The 19,795-nt window shown below is 44.6% G+C and overlaps 1 protein-coding gene across 2 annotated transcripts in view; it reads right to left on the reverse strand.

The window, feature by feature from the left end:
* LOC147716745 (dehydrogenase/reductase SDR family member 4-like) overlaps positions 1-19,795 on the reverse strand; it is a 249,864-nt gene that overhangs the window by 184,041 nt on the left and 46,028 nt on the right. For both annotated transcript variants that reach the window (XM_086923679.1, XM_086923678.1), the window contains exons 4-5: positions 15,034-15,135; positions 14,159-14,229 (exon numbers count right to left, since the gene is read on the reverse strand). In XM_086923679.1, coding sequence (XP_086779805.1) covers positions 14,159-14,229; positions 15,034-15,135 — 173 coding nt within the window. The remainder of the gene's footprint in view (positions 1-14,158; positions 14,230-15,033; positions 15,136-19,795) is intronic.

The following is a 19,795-nucleotide window of genomic DNA, read 5'->3' on the forward strand; positions in this document are numbered from 1 at the left end:
ACAGGTGATTACCTTGTTTGATGCCATGGAGACCCCGGGCGGACCTATTGCAGCCCTTTTTCTTGATGCAGAGAAGGCATTTGATAGGGTCTCCTGGGAGTATCTTTGGGAGGTGTTGAGGCGGTTTGGTATTGGAGAAGACTATATCAGAGCGGTTCGGGCATTGTACAAGGCCCCAACTGCTAGGATTAGGATTAATAGGGGGCTTTCCTTAGTGGTGCAGATAAAAAGGGGAACAAGGCAGGGCTGCCCATCATCTCCCTTCCTCTTTGCATTGTATATGGACCCCTTTATGCGTAGTTTAATTAATAACCCCAGAATTCCCCCCCTCAGCATAAACGGACTGCAGATTAAAGTGCTGGCCTACGCAGACGACGTCGCTATAATTACCCCTAATTCTTCAATGGCGATAGGGGAAAGTAGAGCGGGAGGCCCTTAGCTTTGGCAGAATTTCAGGATACAGGCTTAATAGCAACAAAACGCAAATAATTAAGAATTCACGCGTCACTTGTAAAGATGTACGGGTGGTCCCCGCGGCAGTCTATCTGGGGTAGAGAGTGCGGCCGAATTAGAGACGGTTGTAGAGCGGAATATGACCCCGCTGCTGTCAAAAGTGAGCCTGGACTTGGTTCGGATGAATAACCTTCGACTTTCTCCCGTAGGACGTACCAATGTTATTGAGATGTTAATACTCTCTAAGTTTCTTTATATTTTTAGAACAATTCCCTTATTGTTTGAGGTTTCCTGGTTTAATGAGCAAGAGGCAATTTTGAATAAGTTTATTTGGGCACACGGAAAGACCAAGAGGGCTTATAAATTCATGACATTACCTAGGGCAAGGGGGTGTGGGGGGTCCCTGATTTTAGATTGTATTATTGGGCTTCTGCTTTGCAGTATATGCAGGGATTAATTGGTGCTGGTGGGGTAGATCCAAAAATTTCTGCTTTTTTTTCGACCAGGGTGTACTCCACTATATTGGGTTCAGGGACAGAGAATGCTTTTCTTAGTTGCACTGACTCCTCCTACTTTAAACGAACAAGGTTTAAGACGGTTTTGGCCGCCCACAATATCTAGTCGGCTTTTTTAAAGAAATGAGGCTTGGGGAGATTCAACAGGTATACCCGGCTGTATAAGAATAAGTCTCTACCCCCTTCAATTTTCGCTGATGCAACTATGGCTGAGTGGGCAAGGAAGGGGATTGTTAAGATAGGGGATTTATTGGGCCCGGATGAGGGAATAGTGCAATTTTCTAACCTAGAGGCAAGATTTAACATCTGCAGACGGAGCTTTTTTAAATATTTGCAGGTTAGGAGTTTGCTAAGCAGGAAGAAAGGCGGAGTGGCTGGATTCGTTAAAAATAATATTTTGGAAGCTATAGAAGGGGGGGAGTGTTCTATCCGCAGTTTTTTTGCCACCCTGGTAGGGTTGAAGTTGGATGACATGCAAGTAAGTGGGCTACAAAGTTAGTAATAGGTGCAAGGTATTTCCTTGAGTCTTTAGAACTAGGGTGTTCAGTTCTCTGCTCAGCCTCACTAAATCTCAGCACTATAAGACACTTTATTCACTTTATTATACCCCGGCACGAATTGCGCAGTGGGGGGGGACCGCTAGGATTACCTGTCCACGCTGCAGCGAATTGGAAGCAGACAGCATACATATCTTTGCTGCCTGTCCCCAACTCCACATTTACTTAAAGGCATGGAGGATTTCTTGGGTCGAACACTTGGTTTGAATGTTACGCTAACGCCCCCTTTGATTTTGTTGGGGGTTGGGGCGGAAGGGGTTAGCGAGGATCGGGAATTCTTGTTTGTAGCAATGGCGGTTTATAGATTGGTGATCGCAAGGGCCTGGCTGGATAAAGCACCCCCAGCATTGCAACAGTGGCTGGCTATGCTTATGGGGGTCTTTAATTTAGAAAAAGGCATTTATGCCAGGAAGGGCAGAAGTGCAAGGGGGCTTGGGAGGAAAATTTGGGAGCCAATCCATCGGTGGAAGGAGAGGATGAGGGAAAGATGAAGGATATTTCCCTGGCGAGAAGGTTAGACTTATGGAGTCCTTGTTTAAACCAGGATAGATGAGGTTGTTATTTTTTTTTTTGAGTCTTGATTTGTAAAGTATTTGTAAAGTATTGTGATTATGGTTCTTTATTTTGTATTCTTCTGGTTTGTTGATGTTGCCTTTGTGTTGTGCTATGTGTGCTTAAGAAAAATCTAATAATAAAAAAAAAAAAAAGACTGGAAGAATTTATTATAGGTGTGCTAAAAAGTGGGCGAGCCAGGGTGACAGTTAGGTTTCATGTTAGTGGGAGAAATGATCTTATTTAAGGGGTGCTGTGGCGCTTTCAAGAGTAAAGAGATTCATCTACGCATCTACCTCTCGAGTATCTCGTCTTTTCATGACTAGCTCCCCAGCCATGTCTGATGAGAATCTGCAAATTTCTCTGCCTCACACCATTCACCTTGTTTGCATTGCTCACTGTTACAAAATTGGGCATCTCTCACTGCGCACTAGCTATCTGTAATCTAGTTCATTAACCGTCAATTGAGCAATCTGGCTAGCAATCATACAACACACACAAGCCCACAACGTCTTCATTTTAAATGCTGCATCTTCACAGATCTGATTTTTTACTCCCTTTGCTTACATTTTTTCCATAGTACCATGCCGATTTAGAAGCTGTACAGAGTGCTGTTGACTTGAACATTCAACCTTCCACCACCTTTCCTCTTGCTTAATGGAGTGTCACTATGGTACCTCAAGCACTGAGCTCTCCGGGTCCTGAGCACTGAAACACAGCCATCTACACATAATCAAAACAACACTCCACTATATTCGGGGGCATATTTACAAGCCACTTTTCTTGACGCTCCGCTAGTGCCGTGTGCTGGCCCATATTTACAAGGCCATGCAAAGCCACCCTGTGTGGCTTTTCATGGCCTCATACGCATGGCCCCCTTTAACGCTTTACTCTGCATGAAAGGGGGTTCCATGGGTGTTGCCCAGGGGCGGCTCCTCCTCAGGAGCAGAGGAATATAGCCCGCCTGCTGTGAAAGCAGCAGGCAGGCAAACTCAAATACATAAAATGGCATGTCAATGCCATTTTATATATTTGCAACTGCATCAGCCTGCAAATGCAGGATTACAGCACTTGTCTACAATGAGCATGATGGATTGGCCGGCTGTCTTGCGATGGCCAGCCCGACATGCACACTGCATACACAGCAATTCAAAGGCTGTGATAGTGTCAAAGTTAGCTCTGGGTGAGCCTGGGGCTTCTTTCACAGCATGAGAGCAGCTCCATGAGCAGGTAGGAAGTCCTTCCTTTTCCTGTTCGTGGACAGCAAATAGGAGTGCCACACCAGTGGAGCTCCCGAATTAATGGTGAGTTATGTGCCTTCGCACCTCACCATTTTTTGGGGGAGCTAGCCGCCACTACTATTGCTGTGGCTGTTCCCAAACAACACCCATGGATTCTGACACTAACAGCCTCAAAATGAGCGCTGGGTGAGCCTGCTCCAACCAATCCTGAAGCTTCTTTCACAGCATCAGAGTAGCTCCAGGATTGGGTGGAGTTGCGTTCCACGAGCAGGAAGGAAGCCCTTCCTTTCCCTGATTGAGGCCAGCAAGCAGAATTACTGCACCAGTGGAGAACCTGAATTAATGGTGAGTTGTTGTAGGAAGCTGGCTCTGTATAAACTGTACTAAAGTGAGGTATAGTGTGCACAAAGTCGAGTGGAACCCAAAAGGTAGGCAGAAGTAAAGCAGATAGCACCTCACTCTCTATTTGTGGTAGTGTGGTCGAGCAGTAAGGCTTTATCAGAGGACAGTGTTAGGCATTTGTTGCACACCCTCAGACAGCACATGAATTCACACACTCAAAGACTGAACTTCAGACCAATTGTTTTTGTATAAAAATATTCTTTTAGTTATTTTATTTCCTAGAACCAAGCAAGCTTGGAACAGGTAAGTGTAAAATACATTGCAGTAAATATACAGTTGTAACACAGGTTAAAATGTAATTGTATATGCACTTTGTTTTGATTTACAGTACTGTTACTGAGAAATGCAATACTTTCGAAATACAGTACATACACTTTGAATATTGTTTTTTTTAGTAAAATGACCAGTACATTACTTTCAGATGACTTTTCTTACAAAGTGTAGTATACCTGGATACTACACTGGGACATTTCCTGTAAACAGTAAGTTTAAGCATTTTTGTAATTCAGTACAGTTGTAAAACGATTTCTTTGATTTTCCAACTCCATTGACATCCAGTCAATCTTATCCTATGGAGGAAAATAGTGTTATTGGTTCAAAGGTAGGTACTTTGTTGTGGGAGTTGGTATTCTGACGTTAGACTCAGGGGTCCACCAGGGTCAAGGATGCACTTTTGTTACACTATCAGCGGCACTAGGGCGGCCGGGTGCAGAGTGCTGAGGCCCAAAGTTAGCTAGCGACAGGACCCACTCACACAGCAGGTCACACTCTGGATTCTATTTTTTCTAATAACCGCCATATTAAGGTCACCTCCACCACACCTCTTCCTTGGTACGATCACGCCGCCATAAATTTTACTCTAGTAATCACGCTGTCCAATGCAAGGAGAAAGGTCCTTGTACTTCCGAACAAATCCCGTCCATGGAAAAAACTAGAAGCTACTTCATTAGCAAACTTTCTCAGCAAGGACGCTCCCATCAACGTCAGCACAGACAGTAACGATGGAGCCCGCAAATTTAACACCTGGCTCTTACAAGCAATGGACAAGTTAGCCCCGGAAGAATTCAAAAAACCCAAGATCGGCTCTGCAACCTCACAATGGTACACCCCAGAGGTTAAACTGATAAAATTGAAATGCAGGAGGGCCCAGAGAATTTGGCGAAATGATTACAATCCTCAGTCCAAAAAGGAGTACACGGCTGCCTTACATGAATACAAGCTCGCCATAGAGCAAGCTAAGACCATATTCTTCACCAAGAAAATCCAAGAGTCTTTAAACTCCTCAAAGGAACTATTTAAGACCGTGACTCACTTAGCTAAAAGTCCGAGAGAAATCACATTCCAACCTCACCAAGAATTTGTGGAAAACATTGCACAATTCTTTCAACAGAAAGTTCAGAAAGTGTATAATGACCTTCGACCGCTACCCCCGTGCGAAGCTGTTCCCCATGATTCAGATCCACAGACACTAATTCCGGAATTCCCCAGATTTTCCCAGCTCAGCTGTGACCATGTTGCCATGCTGCTTATTCAGACTAAATCTGGCTCGCCACTGGACCCATGTCCCCCTTATGTCCTACATATGGTCCCTGAGACCATTAGTCAAGCCCTAACCCCCCTTCTTAATACTGCAATAAACTCCCGAAAATTCCCCAGCAGCTGGAGGAAGGCGTGCATCAGGCCTATACTCAAAAAGGAGTCCCTCGACCCCAAGGAAGCCATGCATTACCGCCCTATATCATGCTTACCCCTACCTGCCAAAATTCTAGAAAATGCAATGAATCAGGAGCTAACAAAACACCTTGAGGACAACCACCTACTAGACCCCACGCAGCATGGATTCAGGGCCTGTCACTCAACAGAAACTGCTCTGATCATTGCATCTGATGACATTCGTCAATCCATGGATAAAGAAGGCAGAGCCGCTCTGATCTTACTAGATTTGACAGCGGCGTTTTACACCGAGAACCACGACGTCCTTTTAAAGAGACTAACAACGCTGGGCATCTCCCATACCGCCCTAAAACTGCTCCAGACCTTTCTGCAGGCACGCATTCACCAAATCCACTGGGACGTGCTTCTGTCCGAGGAATTCCTCCTACCCTGCGGAGTTCCCCAGGGGTCGGCTCTGTCACCAACCCTTTTTAATCTGTATGTCACACCCCTAGCCGCATTGATTAAATCCCACGGCCTACATTTAGTTTCGTACGCTACCGACACACAACTGGTGATCTCAATGGCTCAGACTGTAGAAGCCACTGCCACCAGTTTCAGAAACTGTCTGTCAGACGTCAAGGCATGGATGAACTCTCACTTCCTCAAACTCAACACCGAAAAAACGGAGGTGATTGAGTTTGGCCAAAAACCTTCCATCTGGAACAATCTCTGGTGGCCCCCAGAAGCCGGCGTATGTCCCACCCCGGCAAACAAGGTCAGAAACCTTGGTTTTATAATGGACAAGGACCTCTCCTGCATAGCCCAAATCAACCAGGTCACTTCGTCTTGTTTCTTCACACTGAAGGTTCTTAGAAAAATCTTGCCTTACATCCCTTTCGCCCTGAGGAAAACAGTCGTTGGTGCTCTGATTATGTCTAGGGTAGACTACTGTAATGCCCTATACATAGGTACCGGCGAAAAACAACTTAACCGACTCCAGTTCATCCAAAACGCGGCGGCCAGAGTTCTGCTTAATCTTCCTAAACGACACCCCACTTCAAAAGCAATAAGCGAACTACACTGGCTCCCAGTTAGGAAAAGAATCCAATTCAAGGTCTTGTTCCTAGCCCACAAATCCCTATATGGACCTCTAAACAGCTCTCCAACCTTCTCTCCCCATATGTTCCGGAGCGCTTACTTAGATCTAGCTCCCAAAATCTACTTCTCATCTCTAGGATCAAAAGAGTCCGTTGGGGCGGCAGATCCTTTTCCCATCAAGTCCCAAAGCTCTGGAACAGTCTACCACCCTCCCTACGTTCCGAAAAGAGCATAGCCAAGTTTAGGAAAGAGCTGAAGACCTGGCTCTTTGTGCTGCCCTAACTCTGCTACCTGTATCTCTCCATCTCTCAGCGCCAAGACGCCTCGGCATAAGAGCGCTCTAAAAATAATTCAGTCAGTCAGTCAAAGTTATCCAATGGGGGATAGGGGGCTTCCCGTTGGTGGTTGCTGATGAGCAGGCCACTGGGTTGTGGGAGCAAAGTTCCCTGACTTAAGCTGAGGGCAAGTGAGGGTTTAGGCCAGCACAAAAGATGCATCCTCAGCGGCACTGGGATGGCCGGGTGCAGAGAGCTGTTTTGTGTCGGAAGCCCTGTACCTTTCAATGGGGAGTCTCTGGTTTGCAAAAGCACTGCAGGCTCCGGGACGAAGGTCTTCTGGGTGTGAACACCACTTGGAGAGGTAAGTTGGGATGTTGTGGGTTGGTTAGGCACCATCGGTTGGGCCACCCAAGGCGGTGGGGCATCGGGTGGAGGGGTGCCTTTTAGGGTTGGATCTTCTTACCAGCTCCTGGTCGCGGTTGGGGGGACCTTCCGGTTTGCAGATGCAGGCATCAGCTGGAGGCTTGAGGCAGGTCAGGGGTAACCGGATCTCGGGTCAGGATCACCGGGGAGACCTCCTCTTGGTATTGGGCCACTCGGACTGTAGGCGTCGGCTGCAGAGTGGTGCAAACTTGCGGATCCTTGCAGAGCTAGAGTCTGTTGTTTGAAAAAATCCAGTGTTCACAGGAGACAAGACTCTTTGGAATTGAAGGCAGGCACGGTTTCTGGGTTCCTCGAGGTTGTTGGCTGCAGGACACACTAGTATTTTACTGGAGAAGGTTCGAGATTGGGACGCGCCGGTAGGGCAGGGGCCAAGTCAGTGGGCGTCCTCCTCATTAGCTTTGGCACGGCAGTTTGGTCCATTTATCTTCTTTTTGTAGTTTAGCAAGGTTCAGGGGTGCCCCTAAATACTAGCTTTAGGGATGTTACAGGTAGGTAAATGTTTGGCACTAATGGGTTGCTTCTCTGGGGTGGGTACACCCCCTATTACGCCACCCTCCAGAGGGAGGGGGGAATAAGCCTTTCCCTGGTTGGCTGAGTGCACCCATGTGCAAAATGGCAGGAACTGAGAGTTGTACTTCACCTCGCCTCCCCCACGTGAGGGGTGGAGTTGGAAGAGGTGGGCACACCTCTCTTTCTCACTTGTTTTTCAGATCGGTTCTCCCGCCCAAAGTGGGGGCCAGAACCAGTGGGGACCAGTGGCTGGAAGCAGCAAGTAGCATGGGGAAGCTCACAATGGTGGCAAGCCTTTAAAGCTTCCCCTTTGTGGACCCTGCCCTGCGTGGGGAAGGAGGCTTGGCACCTCGTCCCAGCATGAGCATTGCTTCAGACCACCGAGAGCAGCAGGCTCTTGACCCAGGGGTCCAGAAACATATCTGGGGCGGCAGCTGAAAGCAGCCACTCAGCCTGGCCACTAGTGGTAGGTCGTTTTTCAGGGGGCATCTCTAAGATGCCCTCTGTGTTCATTCATTATTAAGTCCCACATTGGTATCAGTGTGGGTTTAATGTGCTGAGAAGTTTGATACCAAACTTCTCAGTTTTCAGAGCAGCCATTATGATGCTGTGGAGGTTGTAATGACACACTCCGAGCACCATATACTCTTAATTGCAGCACTGCACTTACAATGTCTTAGAATGGACTTTGACTTTGTAGATGCACAGGGCTCATGCACCTGTACCCTTACCACTGGTATAGGCACCCAGTTATAGGGGTGACTGATCTATGCCAGGGCAGTGCATTGTTGGTATGGCACACAGGGATGTGTGCCATGTCGACTCTTCACTTTGTTCTGCACCAAGACACGCAGCCTGCATAGGCAGTGTGTGAGTGTAATGGTACAGGGCCTCTAAGGGTGGCACAATAAGTGCTGCAGCCCTTAAAGGTCTTGGCTAGTCACAGTGCCTTGTGTACCTGTGGTACCATTTACCAGGGGCAGACCAGTGGACAGAGATGCCAATTGGGTTTTGTTTTTAATGTAGGTACAGGGAAAGAACACCTGATTGGCAGGAGCCCAGGGCACACTCAGTCAAAGCACATCAGCATTTCAGCAAAAAGTGGGGTCTACCATGCAGAAAGAGGTCACATTCTCACAGTTGTGCACCTTTGTGCCCACCATTTGAGCTAGCCACCACTGGCATTGCTGTGGGTGTTTCCAAGCAATTAAACTTCAAATTCAACATGATTGCTAAGTGATTTGAATTAATTACAGTAACGTGTAGCAATGTGCTAATAGCAATGTTTGTTTAATTTTTAGTGGACCCCTGACGAAGGGCTGAATAAAGCCCGAAATGCATTGGGTAACATCAACACTTACTATTGAGGATGTTTTATGTTTTGCACGTGCCCGGAAAAAGGCCTGTGGCATATCCGCGGCATGAGAAGTGTTATTAACATTGGCTAATCACGTGTGGGAAGTTCATTGGAAATAAAAAGAATGAAACTCAACAACATGGAGTATATGGATGTATTATTGTACAGAACAATAAAGCTGATTGTGAAGTCATTTACGAATTTGCGACATGCATCAGACTGGCTGTGTGTCTGGACGTGGGGTACAATTGCGCCCCACCTTCTTTTGCTGTTTATTCCAGCGTGGCACTGGGCGGGCCACTTAGTCCAGGGAGCACGCAAACAACTTTAATTGAGGAAGAAAAAATACAACGAACATGAAAATATGGTGTGCACGGCAACTTTCGACAGATTAGTATGTTCCCAAGCAACACCCATGGATTCTGATGCATTCTCAGATTCACTAAAGTTTCTAAACCCGGGAATGTGTCAGAATCAATGCCTCCCCAGAGGAGTGTTAAAGTGGTGCAACAAGGAGAAATATCTTTATGTCTCCTTGTTTTTCCTCCTACTATGCATAGAAGGAGGAAAACGTCATTAAATATTTGTTGTGTGCAGAAGATGCAGGTCATCTCTACAACACAGGCACCCTTGCACCATGGTGAAAGGGTGCCTGCATTGGCGCTATGCAGCCTACTGTGCGTCAGCGCAGAGGAAAGCACAGGGTTGTGTCGTATTGTTGAAAATACAACACATCCCTGCACTTTCCTAAGATGCAGCTCAGTGCAGCAGGATAGCTTGCAGCACCACACTACTTCATTATCTTGTCAATATGCCCCTGAATGCCCTAAATGCTCAGCCCAGTGCAACCTGAACACACTGCAAACCAGTAATCCCCAGGAAATTCCATGCACTACACTGCTATGTAACAAAATAACGCGCAGCTGTTAAGCATGCCCATGATATATATGACCTTACCAGATATACTAACCTGAACACCTTTTTCATCGCTAAACAAAGGTTCAATGACACCTTTATTCTCTACTCCACACACCTTACTTTGTCACAACGGGGATGTATAATCAGTCCGCCGAAATATAAATCGCAATATTATCTCACAGGATTTAGATTTTGGCGGACGGGATATCCCTCACTGTTGTGAAGGAATAACCCTTTCACCGAAATTTGAATCAGGCCCTAAGTCACAAGAGCAGGTTAATGGACGAGCCAAAGCCATAATCTACATTCATTGCATCTGTGCCACTCAATTCACCTCCTCACCGGTAATTTCTTCAAACTTATTGGGCTCAGTATCATGACCTCGCTCAGCACTTCGTCAGAAGATTTCATGAAACATTTCGATGCCTTCTTCTCAGAACTCATACTCACATTAAATCACTTCCTTGTTTTTTGGTGATTTTAACATCCAGTTAGAGGATTAATCCTTGATCATGACAGTCATGTGCAGAAGCTTCTCATACATCAAGGGACACTACTTAGCCAACATGGCATAAAGGTCAAACACTGACCACTAACCACAGTTATCATGAAGTCCTCAACTTCACCATTGCTCTCCCATACAACCTTGAGAAGAACTGATACACCATAAAGCCCACTCTCTAACGTTCCACAAAGAAAATGGTTAAGCCATTATTAAAATCCACTTCTCCAACATTACCACGGCTGCCCAACCAGAGCATCTTCTAGAAGCAGTCAGAAATGCCAACATGCCATACAGTGGATACATGTGGTTCCATACAAAACTGTCACTAGGTGGAGACCCAGAACAGTATGGCACAAATGCCTCAAACTTGGCAACACTATTTGCCTCAGAAACGTTTGCACTACATACAACAAAGCCATGTATAAAGCCAAAAACTGGACCTTCTATGATAGGATGACATAAGCCACACGCCCAAGAGAACACATTTGAAGAAGTTCAAAAAGTTATCTGTCCTCAAATCACTGGGACTTCCATTCCACACACCCAGGGGGCTGATGCAACAAACTTGATTCCTTTTTCACTGACAAAATGTTAACAAAAATCACAGCCAAAATAACCCTCATAAGCTTATCGACCTCTAACATGCCCGTCTACATCCACCTCTACCACTGCATTCCAGCAACATAACTTGTGCTTCACATTCGATCATTCAAACACCCAGGAAATACTAATCTAACTGCATGACTAAGACACACCAAATACGGAGGGGACCCACATCCTTCTTTAATCACTGGCAGATAAGCTGAAACTATTTCACTGGTAGCTTGTTTTGGTAACAACTCCTTTAGAAAAGGAGACGTGCTATCCCTTCGGACCCTACTCAATGGTACCTCTCGTCAAGAAAGCTTTTTTGACCCTGCTAGTCCCATCCACTACTGTTCCACTAATGGATTTCATTAGATCTCTGAAATATTGGGAAAGGTGGTTGAATTCAGACCCACTTATAGAAAAATGAACTCCTGTATTCCCAACAATCTGGCGTGCGACCCAGACAACTAACAGAATGTGCAATACTCACAGCTTGGGATGATCTCCTAGCAGTAGGTGAACATGTTGCACTGAGCTTGCAGATGCTCCAGCCCCATTCAACACGACTGATCATACAATACTTGTACACAGATTACAATTTTCAGAATTGTCTAGTTTACATCCTTTGTGTCTGATCATAGCCAGAGAAAAAGATTTGGAAATCCCTACTCCCCGAATTAATTGCAGTATCCAAACGGGCTGCCATGTCTACCTTACTATTTAGATTTAGTATATACCTCAAACACCTCTCGGAAATCCCCCACATCAATCACCTAGAGTTTTAAGCCTATGCTAACAACAACCAAATCTGCAAGAGAGTGTCCAAGCAATGTGTGACCATATGCAATAGCCCTCAAGCTATACATAGAAGTACTGACTACATTAACTGCAATATAATTATCTCAAAAACTGCCAAGCCCCTCAATATCTCGTCATGCATATGGATATACTTTGCCTCTCTGTATTTGGTCAAAATGGCCCCATAAAATCTGACGCAAGAAACTTCACAGATTGGAGCAATAGTAGCAGTAGTAGTAATGATATGTTTATGTAGACTATTGTCTATAAAAAACGGAACAAATATAAAACTATAATACCGTATTAAAATCATATAGACATAAAAATTTCAAATGTCTATACAAGAATAGTCTTTAAAAATCTTCCCAGAGCACAAGTTACTTAATAAAACTCAATTTTTAAAAGTAGAAAGATTGCCATGCTACAAAGCTTAATTTGATGTTTTAAATGAAATTATTTAAAAATCTGACTTCTATATCTATGAAAATGAAGGCAATCAATACATAAATGAACATTAACATTGTTGAACTACAAATCACATGTACGATTAATTGCCTTCCTCATCAGTATGACATTTTTCATAATTTAAAACCGAAGGTTCAAGAGCACTCACAATATCAGTAACAACAGATGGAGGTGGGAATTAGGTAACAAGGATATATATGGGTACATCAGATGTTCCTGCCAAGATTCCAACATTTAACCTGCAGATGGTTTCATCGATATTACAAATCTAAGTAGCTAAAATGATGGATGATTATGTATAAATACGCCACTGGATCACGAAAACAATTCCTTGAAGGTAGAACAGTTGGCGGTTCAGTAGGGTGCTAAAAGGTTTTGTCGTGTTTGCAATAAATGGAAACCTGCACAGGCCAGTACCACACCTGTGGTGCCGGGTGACAGAGTAGAACCAGCCCCTAGCTACAAGCTGCACTAGACCGACCATTCAGCTAGAGCAGGACCAAACACCCCACCTGGCTCTACCCCCAGCGTGTGCTACACCACCAACCACAGCCACCACTACTTCTGTACCCCTTGCATCATTCACCATCAGCGTTTGTGTCCAGTGGTCACAGGAAACGAAGAGGCAAGTGAGCAGGCTATGTAGCACAGCTGGACGGATTGAGGCAGAGCCACCCATTCAACAGTGGTACAAGCACCTAATATCGTCTGCAGCTGTCCTCGCCTTGTCCTCCTCAGGTCCAACTGCTAAACCACCTTCTGGCGCCACTGGCCACCTACTTGAAATCCTCTCATGTTGGCTCAGGGCTGTCCGGTGTCCAAGGGGAGTTGCGGTACTAAAACTACTCAAAACCAAATCCGTAAATGAAGCCTGAATACTATCCTTTAGTTATAGATGCAATGATTAAGGCCCCACCTCATTGTGGTATTCAGGATCAAGAGACTACAACAACCCCAAACTGGTGGCTCATATTTAAATATGAAAAGTGCCAACCTGTCGAATCCAACTAAAAAGCCTCCACTGGCTCTCACAACATGAAATTATCAATTTCAATATGCTCTGCCTTACCTACATTGAAAGATTTGCTCTCACCTAAATTCAAGCCACTTGAAAAAAATACATCAGCCATCACACCTCCCACACTTCACGTCTGAAAACATTATTGTCTTGCAAAAATCCAGAAACTAGCAGCTGGGTCAGAAGAGTTGCATTACTGGTTCCCCACTACTGTAAAAATCTTTCTTTAGAGATTGACGTTGATCATTATTAGAGCACAGCATCCTCATTGATAGGTTTCTTAGTGCTGGACCACTAAAGTTTTAATAAAGGTATGATTATTGATTAAAAGGAAGGTGAGGCTGGTTGTGAAGATGTATTGTGAATGAATTCCAAATTTGGACTGCAGCCACAGAGAAAGCCCTGTCTTTGTCTCAAGGTCCGAGTTTTAGATACATGGGGGAGGAGGAATTTGAGATTTTGTTTTGTGAGAAACCACTGCCATCTGAATCTTTACCTTCCTCATGGTATTCAGGCTCAAACTCAAAACTCACCTTTTTAAGTCTTATGAATCCCCTCTATGACACAATAATTGTAACAATGTACATTTCGCTCCTGTACTGTAGTTTACTTCTTTTTCAATGAGCGGTTCTGTCCACATCTGTAAAATTGTTGTATTTTACTAATACATCTATTATGTATATTAAAATATGACTTTTATTCTTTCTACCTTTACATATGTAACTGCCCTTCTTCCTCTGACACATCTAGCGGCAATTAAGTTGTGCAAATGAACAAACATAAAGAACTTCAATACTTCTCACCCTCGCTTCTGCATGTGAGGAACTGATAGCTTTGTCATCAAGAACATCGACTTCACATTTACGTCAAAAATCTGAAATAATCAAAAGAAAGGGAAGATTTTTTATAGGGAACAGAGGGTCTGAAATCTAACAATCCATGGGGTTTGAGACATGCTCATATAGTGACCCTAACGTATTGTGGAGGGGAATGTTGCCGAGGTAAAATAATCCAGATGCAGTCAGAGCCAGGTATTATTCTTATGTTGCACCTGTTGACCTGGGTTAGGGATGCTGCTGAACCAACATAGTTAATGACCATCTAGTGCCACTTAGGGAACATAAGGCCTAAAACTCATGGGGGGACACACCCAGTAAATTACAGAGTAAAGAGCAAGGGTTTTTACTTCCTTCTAAACGTGAGACGACCTGGTTGATGGTGTAGATCAAGCAAAAGATTATTTCAGGCTACAGCCGTGGCCGGACTGGCTACCGAGCGTTTTGGTGTGCTGCCAAGCTGGGGTCTGAGTTCGTTGATGGGGACCATTCGTTTTGCTTTGTTTATTTGGAAGCACATGCAGGTCCCCATCAACGAAATCAGCCCCCACCGCAGTGAAATCAGCCCGAGCTTGGCAGCACACCAAAACGCCCGGTAGCCAGTCCGGCCCTGGCTACAGCACCTTCTTTCATGGGAGGAACAGTGAAGTACTGCTTTTACAGTGCCACCACTTGGCCAGGGCATGACCAGGACATGTGCTGAAGCATCATAGTTTCTCTGGGCTGGATAGCCAAGTACTGGTTTTATAATATTTTCTGCTAACTGGTGTGTAATGGATGACGACCATGTCGGCCCTTGACTTCCCACAATTTATTATCTTCTGTAGATGACGCCGCCTTACCTTGTCCCAAATTTCAGCTGTTGAGTCCAAGATATTTCCTACGAATGGATTGACTCCGGCATTGGAAATCATGTAGTCTATTCCACCTTGCCACTCCAGAGCCTGACAACAAAGACAGCACCAAAATAGTAAGACATGCAATCAAGAGTATTCACTTCATGGTTCAAGGTTTTGGTCAGGGCAGTATCAGATGCTCAATATTGTCAGTGGAAAACAGTGAGGTGTGATAATTAAAGTACAACTTAGAATATCAATCCCCACCTTATTCAAATCTGACAGATTTCAGCAGGTCAAACCTTCTGAAAATTATTGGGGGAAATGTGTGGTAAAAGATAAAAACATGCGAATTTCGGTGTGATCAATACTGAATCTGCATGTCTCATTTCCAGAGTCCCAATTCAGAATAGGAGGTATTTACAGGACCCAGGAAATACCTCACCCCAGAGGCTTTTCCAGTGTTTTCCAAGCTTTTAAAAATCAGTGGTTAAAGATAGATTAAGAAAGCGGAGAAACACCCCACTGCAGGAAGGGATTAGGCTTAAAGATATTGGAACGTTGAGTGGCTTTAGGCAGTGGGACCTGATAGGGATCACTAAAATTGGCTATGTCCTTGAACATGGTGTATTGGCTTCCTTCCCCACACTCCAAGATAGGTATCAACTACATGACACTCAGACATTTGCATACCTTCGTTTGCAGCATGCCTGGAGGGTGGAGGGGTTTGCTGGTATGACACTACCAGAGTATGCCCCGCTAGAAGGTCGTCTCCTCCAAGAGGAAATCTGAGCTAAAGCTATTTCCTTTACCTACAAAACATTACTCAATAACATGCCCGACAGACTGGGCCCGCTTTCTGCAAAATGGGAAAGGGTCACTGGTGAGTTGTAGGACATTGATTGGGAGGCCGTCCTCATGCATCCACGGGAATCGGGAATTAAATTAGGATTACATCTCATCCAATATAAAATATAACATCGCACATATTTCGATAGATCCAAATTACAAGCAAGAGGAAGAGCCGAGAGCCTGGAGTGTCTTCAATGTCATACTGCACTGGGGACGTTTATCCATACTCTTTGGGTGTGCACTGAGATACAGGCCTATTGGGGATTGATTGTGGGGGAGCTCAATCATATATTGGAAGTCCAAATGGAATTGGAGCCAAGGTTTCTCCTTTTGGGAATTCCAACAGAGGTAAACATCCTGAGGCGCAAACTTGTTTTAGCTAATCTGGGGCTGGTGGCAGCCAAGCGGGATATAGCCAAATACTGGGAGGTCCCACAAATACCTACTATCGACGAATGGCGGGCAAGCCTGGACTTGTACATGGGTGCGGAACGGATGACATATAAAGCCAGGGGCTGTCCTAAAAAAATCCGGAAAATTTGGGCCAATGGAATGAATACTATGGCTTGGAGGTGGGGGAAGAAGAGGAGGACAGGACTCCGGGACAGAACATTGACCAATGTACTGCTTGTGTCAATTATGTGTAAACCTGTAAACTGTACTACTGCCTCTTACTTTTCTTTGCGCCTGGTCCATTTGTACATATGTGTAGATTTGACCAAAATAGTCACTTTGTTATACGCCCACCCTACATGGCCAATGTGGAATGCTGTGCAATGTGTTTTAAGTATTCATGCCTTGTTTTATGTTTTGACGTTTTTGAAAAATGCAATAAAAAAAAATTCAAAGAAAGAGGAGAAACATAGAAGATGGTAGCATAAAGCTGGAGTATGACAGCCTGAAATCAAAAAAGTAAATGGATAAGCGAGAGAGAAAGCTAGGTCAATATTTAGGAGCGGTGAAAGAGCGAGAGAGAGGATAGAACGGGCACTAGAACACAGAGACCAAGAAGGAATTTTTTGAGAAAGAAGAGAGGCTGAAAAGTAATAAGAGAACAGGAATATGTTTTGAGAAACAAAGTAACATTCAGAATTAAGAGACAGTAGGAGAACAAAGAAGACCGAGAAGACTAATAGTGAATGAGAGATATAGAAACAAGAGGTAAAAGAAAGAGAATTACTAGAATGGAGAAGTAGAGAAGGCAATGGAAATAAAAGATGGGATAATCGAACATTTTGAATAAACAGTGGCATATGCAATATCACATTTATTATCTTCTCCTGGTGCATCCCATTTCTCAAATTCATCTGTAAACAGTATCGATGTGTTATATTACCCACTGGTGCCTAGATTGCTTAAACATGAGAAGAGTGCTGCTTAAGGGACTGAGCTGCTACTTCATCTATGAATGTAGCAGTTCATTGTTACTGCTACCTGTTGATATACTGACATGTTTTGAGTTTCTGAAACTGGGAGTTTCAAATTATGGACAGCAATTCTCAGTAATATATACATTATTGTATGTATTTAATAGAATTTCAGGGCAATGTGTGAAACTTTCGTTTCCATTTTAAGTCAAATTCTATTATTGAAAGACTATTGATGTACGCATACTAGCTTGAACTACTTTCCCAAATGTACAGAACAACACTGTATCCACGAGTGGACCCTGGGCAAGCACAGTAAGCCAACAAAGGGATATTACCATGATTGCTACTTTCACCATAGATTTCTTTAACAAGAAATGCTATGTTATGTTAAGCAGATTTGTAGAGCGCTCTATCATCTGGGAGGGCATCTTGACACTGACAGGTGTGAGTCTAGCCTAGTGGGACTGATCAAAAAGCCAAGTCTTCAGCTTTTTGTGGAATCCAAGAAGTGAGAAAAAGGCTCTTATGTGTAGCATCAGGTCGTTCCATGCTTTAGGAGTGATGTAGGAGAAGGCTCGACCACCAGACCTGGTATGGGAGGGATGTGTGCAAGTAGGAGTCTGGACGAGCTGAGGTGTCTCTAAGTATTTGAAAACAATTGTGTTTGTAGAGGTAGGATGAGCTGGTGTTAGGTAGGAGTTTGAATTGTGTTTGTTTGTGTGAACTTGTAGTGAATAGAGCTCCTTCGTAGTGTGGTGTGATGTGAGTGAGGCGTGGGAGGTTTAGAGTGATTCTGTCTACTGAGTTCTGAATGGTCTTTAGCCTTCTGATGAGTTTTTTGTTGATCCCTGGCATAGAGGGTATTCTTGTAGTCCAGCTTGCTTGTGACCAGGGCAGGAGTGGGTGCTGATTGAGGGCCATTTGAAAATCATGGTTAGTATGGAACATGAGTTTGTGAGGGCATTGACTTAGGCAGGCACGTTGAGTTTGTTGTCGGTGATGATCGCAAGGTTCTTGGCATGGCTGTTGGCGGTGGGTGTCAGTCTTAGCTCTGCTCATCATCAAGTTGAGCCCCATGGTGAGGTGCTCTTCAGGAAGACCATGATTTTGGTCTTGTTCATGTTCAAATTTAGACAGTTGGTCTTCAGCCAGTGGGTGATTTTGATCATGCAGGCACAGAACTTGATCTGGATATTGGGTGTTTTTTTTCTGTGAGGGAAATAATGAGTTGCATTTCATCTGCGTAGGAGTGTACATTGATGATTGTGAGAGTGAATGATGCTGGCTAGAGCAATCATGTATGCATTGAAGAGGGTTGGGCTCAGGGAGGATCCTCGCGGAACGCTGCTGATGAGATAGACGGTGTCCGAGGTGTACGATGCCAGGCTAACTGACTGGGTCAGGTCAGGTGGGAGACTATGTCAAATGCTGCAGCAAGGTCTTTGAGGATGAGGGCAGCTGCATCTTCTCTGTCCAGAGTCATACAGATGTCATCTGTGGCGGCTTTTCCATGCAGTGGTGTAGTATTGAGGAGCTGGTAGTTGTTGAGGTATTGTGGCGTGTCTGCTGATGATTTGCTTCTAAGACCTTGGCAGAGAACAGTAGTCAGGAGACTGGATTGTAGCTGGCGAGCATTGAAGGGTCAGCAGAAGGTTTCTTCAACAAAGGGAGGACAGTTACGAGTTTCCAAGCATCTTGGATGCTCGAGGAAAAGGTGGGGGGTTTCAGAATGGGTATGAGAATGGCGCTGATGGGTTGCAGACCGCTGGAGTAAGTGAGGTTGGGGGACAGGTCCGATGGGGCCCCTGAGTGGATGCACTTCATGATGGTGACAGTTTCATCTGGAGTGATAACGAGCCAGGTGGTTAGCATTGATTCTTTGGATAAGGTTGGGATATGTTTGGCAAGGTCTGTTGGGTCCAGTAGCAGCTTGAAGTTGCTGTAAATGGTAGTGATTTTGTTGCTGAAGAATTTAGAAAGATGGTTCAGTGGTCCTTCAAGGGATGATCAAGTTGAAGGCTGCCGTTGGTGAGGTAAAATTTTTCACAATGGTGAAGATTGCTTTACCTCTGTTGATGCTGTTGTAGATGGGGTCCACCAGAGTATCGAATTTGGTTGTCTAGATTATTTGGTGATACCGTCTTAGGGTGGATTTGAATGTGCCCCTTTTTTCATTGTCCTGGCATATTCTTCATTTGCATTCCATTCGTTTGCTGTGGTGTTTTATCAGTGTGAGTTTCTCTGTGTACCAGCTGGCCTGGGGACTGGATCTTCTTGTATTGCTGTGTGTGAGGGGGCCAGGGAGTCGGCACAGGAAGTGATCCAACTGAAATTGTTGATGACTATGGGGAGGCTGTTGCTGTAGTCTTACATTTTTATTTTACATATTGAAAAAAGAGTTGCGTGGATGGGGGGAGGGTTACAGTCTATGCCATATTTAGCTAAACTACTGCAAGACCACCACCACCACAAATTAAGTTTTGTTTTTGTACTCAATACTATTGTAAAAAACTATAAAATTATTATTTCATATAGAGCTCTCGAAA

Source organism: Lissotriton vulgaris, chromosome 5, assembly GCF_964263255.1.
Source record: "Lissotriton vulgaris chromosome 5, aLisVul1.2, whole genome shotgun sequence".
Taxonomy (NCBI): Eukaryota; Metazoa; Chordata; class Amphibia; order Caudata; family Salamandridae; genus Lissotriton; species Lissotriton vulgaris.